The 6,627-nt window shown below is 47.9% G+C and overlaps 1 protein-coding gene across 1 annotated transcript in view; it reads right to left on the reverse strand.

Annotated features, from left to right (window-relative positions):
- Positions 1-6,627, reverse strand: part of POLE (DNA polymerase epsilon, catalytic subunit) — a 47,561-nt gene that overhangs the window by 40,482 nt on the left and 452 nt on the right. The window contains exons 2-10 of the mRNA XM_032396373.1: positions 4,379-4,520; positions 3,947-4,027; positions 3,488-3,532; positions 3,210-3,302; positions 2,747-2,901; positions 1,622-1,763; positions 1,414-1,494; positions 564-671; positions 143-253 (exon numbers count right to left, since the gene is read on the reverse strand). Coding sequence (XP_032252264.1) covers positions 143-253; positions 564-671; positions 1,414-1,494; positions 1,622-1,763; positions 2,747-2,901; positions 3,210-3,302; positions 3,488-3,532; positions 3,947-4,027; positions 4,379-4,520 — 958 coding nt within the window. The remainder of the gene's footprint in view (positions 1-142; positions 254-563; positions 672-1,413; positions 1,495-1,621; positions 1,764-2,746; positions 2,902-3,209; positions 3,303-3,487; positions 3,533-3,946; positions 4,028-4,378; positions 4,521-6,627) is intronic.

Consider the following 6,627-nt stretch of genomic DNA (forward strand, 5'->3'; position numbering starts at 1 on the left):
GAGAGGGAGAAGCAGACTTCCAGCTGAGCAGGGAGCCCGACGCGGGGCTCAATCCCAGGACCCTGGGATCATGATCTGAGCCAAACGCAGAGGCTTCACCGACTGAGGCACCCAGGCGCCCCACCAAGGGACACCTCTTTACCTCATCGGGTTCATTGAAGACACAAAAAGGTCCTTCATACTCTGGCTTGGGGGTGAACTCGAAATCTTCAACATCTTCTGAAACGATCTCCCTGTTGGTGATGAGGTAGCCCTGGGAAGTGCGTGAGCCATCGGCACGAGTTAGGACACAGAAAGCCAAAACACACCTCTCCACTTTGGCCCAGAAGCTCCCGCTCCAGGCATCTGCAGCAACGGGAAGGCACCGCAGCTCTCCCAAGAAGAGCCCCGAATGTCTCAAGTTTCTGTTGGAAGGAGCACGGCTGGTTCGTTCACTTTCCTGGACTCAACTCACTAATTTTTCACCCAAAATATACTAAGCATAGGGTGGATGCTGCTCTGGTTTAGGGACTAGACAAGGTTCCTGCTCCTACGAAGCTTACATCCCAAAAGGTACCACTTACCTGACCATCAATCATATAAGAAATCATCATAATCTGGTCAGTCTCAGGGTCGGGAAACTTGAGGGGCAGTTTGGTCGTCTCGATGTCAAATGCCAATACCACAGGGTCCTGCAGGGACACAATGTCTCATTAAGTTGGAGAGAAACCAAGCCGAGCTCTAGAGATCCCACTGGTCTTCTCAACACCTACCACCTCCACCTCTAGCTGCTAAAAGAGTCGAGCTGCCACAGGGAGAGGTTCCAAAAGAAGTGAGACAGGCATTTTGGGGTTGACTGAGCTATATCAAGAATGCCATGATTCACGGATGGCATAAAAATTTAAACACATACAAGAGGTTAGAGCATGACAGGAAAATCCTAGAATTATGGAACACTTGAGTCTCAACGTGCTTGAAAATGCATGACCTTATTTTGACCTTTATGACAACCCAGACAGATCGTGGTACAGAGCTGACATCTCCGTTTTGGAAACGAGAAAACAGGAATACAGACTTGCCCAAGAACACAAAGCCGTCCCTGAACCAAGGCCTTCCAGTTATAAATCCATTTTTCACCACATCACTTTGCTATCAACCACCTAAAATGGAAGACAGAGCTTTCCCTCAAATGTTCAGATCCAGCCTAGCTCAAACACGGACATCACGTGGTGATGCGTAAGCACAAAGTGAAATTATACTCGGTCAGAAACAGACAAAAAAAAAAAATTTTTTTTTCTACAACTTTTTTAAAAAAGTATTTGAGGAAAAAGAAGAAAACAAATCTCTGAATCATATTCATCCTTCAGCACCAAAGGAGATCTCTCCAGAAACAAGTGGAAAAGTCAGGATGGAGGAAATGCAAGCAGTACTCACGGGTCGTTCAACAAGGTCATCTCGTCGGGCGATTTCCACAGGAAAGGCACTTCCTCGGTATCTGACATTGTACCAATGAGCCTGCAGGATGGGTAGCACGTTAATAAAGAGCTCTGCATCTGTCCCAGGAGGTGTATTTCTCTATGGATTTATCCTTTCAGGGTCACCTCCTAACTGTCCAGCTGCCCAAAAGGGATGGCCCACTCACCACATGGATCTTCAGGTCAATGGAGAGGCGGATGTGGTAGGGCACATCATACTCCCGCATGTCCACAATGTTATCCAACTGGTCGGTGACCTTCTTAGAGGCTTCCTCTTCATCAATAACCACACTGCCCCCTTGCAGAACACTGCAAAACGAAGAGAGACCAGCTTACTCAACTATACTCTGCTTGGGGTCGGAACAGGGGGAAGACCAGAGTCCACGTGGAGTAAACACAGAAGGTAAATCGAGGTGGCAGAGATGACCAGACAGGCCCTTCTTAAAGATGACCTCAGATGACACCGTCCCACAGCAGTAGGTCAGACCGGAAATTCCGTACACACTTAGGACATGTGTTTTATAGGATGGAAATTAAAAACTTAAAAAACTGGGGTGCCTAGGTGGCTCAGTCAGTTAAGCGTCTGCCTTGGGCTCAGGTCATGACCCCAGGGTCCTAGGATCGAGTCCCACATCGGGCTCCCCTCCCTGCTCAGCGGTGAGCTGGCTTGGTTGGGATTCTCTCTCTCCCTCTGTCCCTTCCCATGCTCACACTCGCTCTCTCTCTCAAATAAATAAATCTTTAAAAAAAAAAGTGGTGTCATTGGGAATCCAAAATGTCTTTACTGTTACAGCAACTCAAACTTCGGAGCCACAAATCCGCCCCTATGTAAGAAACAGGTGTTGCTAAGACACCACCCAGGAAACCACTACTTATTTAACGCAAATGCAGCACATAAGGAATCCTACCTAGGCTGGGGCACCTGGTGGCTTGGTTGGGGGTTCGCCTCTTGATTTTGGCTCAGGTCATGATCCCAAGATGGTGACATCGAGCCCCATGTTGGGCTCCGTGCTGGGCGTGGAGCCTCCTTAGAATTCTCCCTCTCCCTCTGCCCCTCCCCCCGCTCACACTCTCTTGCTCTCTCTCAAAGAAGTAAAACAGATAAATAACTAAAAATTAAAAAAAAGAAATTCTACCTAATTGCTTGCAAGTGTTTCTACACTGAACAGAGCTAATCCTTAAGGTAACTTCATTACTCAGTTTTCCTGCTTCCTATCCATCCTGTCAACGTAGGAAACATGGGAAACAGTCCTTGTGGACCGCCTGGGGGCTCTGCTTATGAGAAGGCTTACCTGGAGAGCATAGCTGTGTAGGTATCACTGGCATGGCCCTGCTCCCGGTTCTTCTTCACGGCAGGGGAGACATCCTTCCTCACTCTGACAAGATCCTCCACGGTGTTGAAGGACAGCCTAATGTAATTTCGCTTCAAACCCACCAAGTGATTTGGCTACAAAGTGATGAGATTGTGCTCATGAGTTCAAGAGAAAAAGGACTTTATTGGGGTAAGAAAATAAGGGGAGAACAACTCAGAAGTAAATACATGAGTAGACCTGTTCGCAGGTCCAAAGCATCTTGTCCAACTCTGCATGTGGTACAACTAAACCACCAGAGTTCTCTACGAGGACGTACGCACAGTCACCAAAGCCCCATCATCCATACACCATCCCACAGGTGCTAAACTTGGCCTCTTCCATCTCACCCCAGGGGCAAGGTAGACCAAACTCATTTACCCTGGAGGGTCCCGGTGATACTCACCAAGTCCAGATCCTCTTTGGGGACAGTCTCTATTTTAGCAATTTTACCCTGAAACTTCTTGGAGAGAAAAGATGAAACTTCTCGTTCACATCCCTAAATCGAGATCAGAATGAAAGAACTTCCCATTAGTAAAACCTACTGTCTTCCTTGCCCGTTTCTCTAGAGGCCTCTTTACTTTCAGTTCTGAAACACACACACACACACACACACACACACACACACACCCCATAAAATGAGGCACAGGTCGTGTGACCTGATTCTATGGACCACAGACTTACCTTTCTGGTTGCAATGTAGAAATATGGCTTGTAGGGCAAGGCCACCTGCAAGAGCCACCAACCCATTCATGGGCAATGAGAAAGAAAAAAGGGAGATAAGTGAAGACAGGCTGTTTGCTGCTATCCCCACAAGCTGCCCAGATCTAACATATCTTTGACCTTGACATCTCTTACAAGGTGATGCAGTCCGGAATTAGCACCTGCGCATACGGCAGGGGCAAAAGTTTGAGAGAGACAAAACTACTCCTCTCTCAGGCTTTCCAAGTTGGTTCTCTTATGACATAGTAAATGGTGACCCATGTGGCTCCAAGGGGTCCATGTCCCCAACAGGCTTCGGGCAGCTGCACACCCGAAGCCTCTCAACCCCTCTCCTCCCACTTAAATGAACACCTGCCATTTTGGACCCAGCTACATCTCATCACTGAGTGGGTCTTAGCTTCTTGGGGTTCAAGACCTTACCTTAAATCTGCTCCCATCATCTTGAATAAAGTAGTAATCCACTGCACTGACTAAGCGTTTGTCTTCATCTAAAATCTCAGTCTACAAGAGAATCAGTGAACACGGGCACCAAGTTATCCCCTACGCAAGTACAAGGACCCTCTTGCTCCTCCTCTGTGGGAAACTGAGCAGAGACAAAATCTTTCTCCTCCCCCACATAAATATTCCCCATTCACAAGAACTGCATCACATCTTCCAAGTGTGGATTTCTCTCAATCTCTCCCTCATTCTTGAAAACTTTTTATAGGTTAACAGGGACCCCCCTGAGTCCCAGTGGCTTCTTTACAGCCCAGTGACGTTGAAGAAGAAAGAAGGAGAGCTACGAACAAGCCCACCTCCACCTGTACCACCCGCTCTTCAAAGGCCTAAGCCAGCAGCTGCCCAGGTGCTTACAGGGTGCATGTTGATGAGCCAGCCTGTCTTCTCACCAGGCTCCTTGAGTCTCTCAAACCCAAACCGCAAATCCATCTTATCTGTCCACTGACTGCGCTCCAGGCGCTTAAGTGCAGAGACAGAGGAAGAGGGGCCATCATCCCTGAATAAAAGGAGGGAAATCCTGTCTTCACTGATCATGACTCTTATCTATTCCCGAAACCCTCAGTCCAACCAGTGTAAGCATTTTGGATGCAACACAGTAGATCCATCCCTGAAAAACCTTATATTTGGCAAACAGTTCATTAAAGTAACAGAAATCATGGGAAACATGACTGGGGCAGCAGCCTCAAAACCTGTTCAACTCTGTAACCAGAACACTGATAAAAACAACCATCATGGCTAGATGCTGCTGCCTTATGGGATATTAAAAATGTACAGGGGCGCCTGGGTGGCTCAGTCAGCTCAGTGCACGACTCTTGATTTTGGCTCAGGTCATGGTCTCACGGTCATGAGACTGAGCCCCGCATTGGGCTCTGCGCTGGGAATGGAGCCTGCTTAAGATTCCCTCTCTCCCTCTGCCCCCTTCCTGAGCATTTATCCCAGAGGGAGGAAAACTCACATTCATACAAAAACTCATGTGTGAACATTCATACCACTTTATTCATTATAGCCAAAAAGTGGAAACAACCGAGATACTACCTACAGGTAAATAACCTATGTCACATCCATCCCATGGAATACTATCCATCAATAAAATAGAAGAAACTTACTGATTCATGCAGTAACTTGGATGGATCTCAAGAGCACTATGCTGAGTGAAAAAAGCCAATCCCCCGAAATTATACACTTTATAATCCGAATTACGTAGAGTTCTTGAAATAAAATTAGAGGTGGAGAACAGATCAGTGGCTGCCATGGATGAGGAAGAGGGAGGAATGAAGGTGGCTGTGGCTATAAAAGGGTAGCATGAGGGGTCCTGGGGATAGACTTGTTCTGCGTCTTGATTGTGGTGGTGGTCACAAACACACAATGTGCACAGAACTAAATACACGCACATACGTAACTGAGTATCCATGCATTGCATGAACATCAATTTCCTGGTTGTGACCTAGCGTTCTAGTAACTAAGATGATACCACCGGGGGGAACTAGCTTATGGGTGTATGGGATCGCTCTGTGTAATTTTTTTTTTTAAGATTTTTATTTATTGATTGATTTGACAGAGAGAGAGAGACAGCGAGAGAGGTAACACAAGCAGGGGGAGAGGGAGAGGGAGAAGCAGACTCCCCACTGAGCAAGGAGCCCGATGCGGAACTCGATCCCAGGACCCTGGGATCATGACCTGAGCCGAAGGCAGACGCTTAACCAACTGAGCCACCCAGGTGCCCCTTAAGATTTTATTTATTTATTTGACAGAGAGAGACACAGCGAGAGAGGGAACACAAGCAGGGGGAGTGGGAGAGGGAGAAGCAGGCTTCCCGCGGAGCATGGAGCCCGTCATGGGTCTCAATCCGAGGACCCTGGGATCATGACCTGAGCTGAAGGCAGATGCTTCACCAACTGAGCCACCCAGGCATCCCCTCTCTGTGTAATTTCTTACAACTGCATAAGAATCTACAATTAATTCAAAACAAAAAAGTTGTTGCTTTGTATTTTTATTTCTAAAATGAGAGTTCTCAAATTTATTATTAGTTTGTTTCTTGGTAAAATGGAATTAACCGTATCTACCACACAGGATTTTCATGCATGTTATAAGAAACAATGAAAACTGCAAAGCTCGCAGCACAGTACAAAAAACAAGAATTTTGATGACCAATTTGGACGGGATTCTAGTTCTGCCTAAAAACGAGCAGCGACAAATCATATACATATGATAAGCACATAGGCTTCTCTGTATACAGCGGGTACTCAGCAAACAGCATTTGCGGCATTTATTAAACATCAACACAAAGATAAGAAAATATCTACTTTTGTTGTCTACAAGGTAAACTTCTGCACGAACACGTTATCTGAAAGAAATTACTTGAACGATCTGCTCCGACTTGTTTCCATTCACAAAGCGGGCGCCGGGGAAGCGCTCACTGACCGCTTTCCCGGCCCCTTCGGGGAACCCACCGCCCAGCCCCCCGCACGGCCCGGGGGCGGCCCCGCGCGCGCACACCGCCCGGCCCCCCGCACGGCCCCGGGGGCGGCCCCGCGCGCACACCGCCCAGCCCCCCGCACGGCCCCGGGGTCGGCCCCGCGCGCGCACACCGCCCGGCCCCGCGC

This window comes from Phoca vitulina, unplaced genomic scaffold, assembly GCF_004348235.1.
Source record: "Phoca vitulina isolate PV1807 unplaced genomic scaffold, GSC_HSeal_1.0 scaffold91, whole genome shotgun sequence".
Taxonomy (NCBI): domain Eukaryota; kingdom Metazoa; phylum Chordata; class Mammalia; order Carnivora; family Phocidae; genus Phoca; species Phoca vitulina.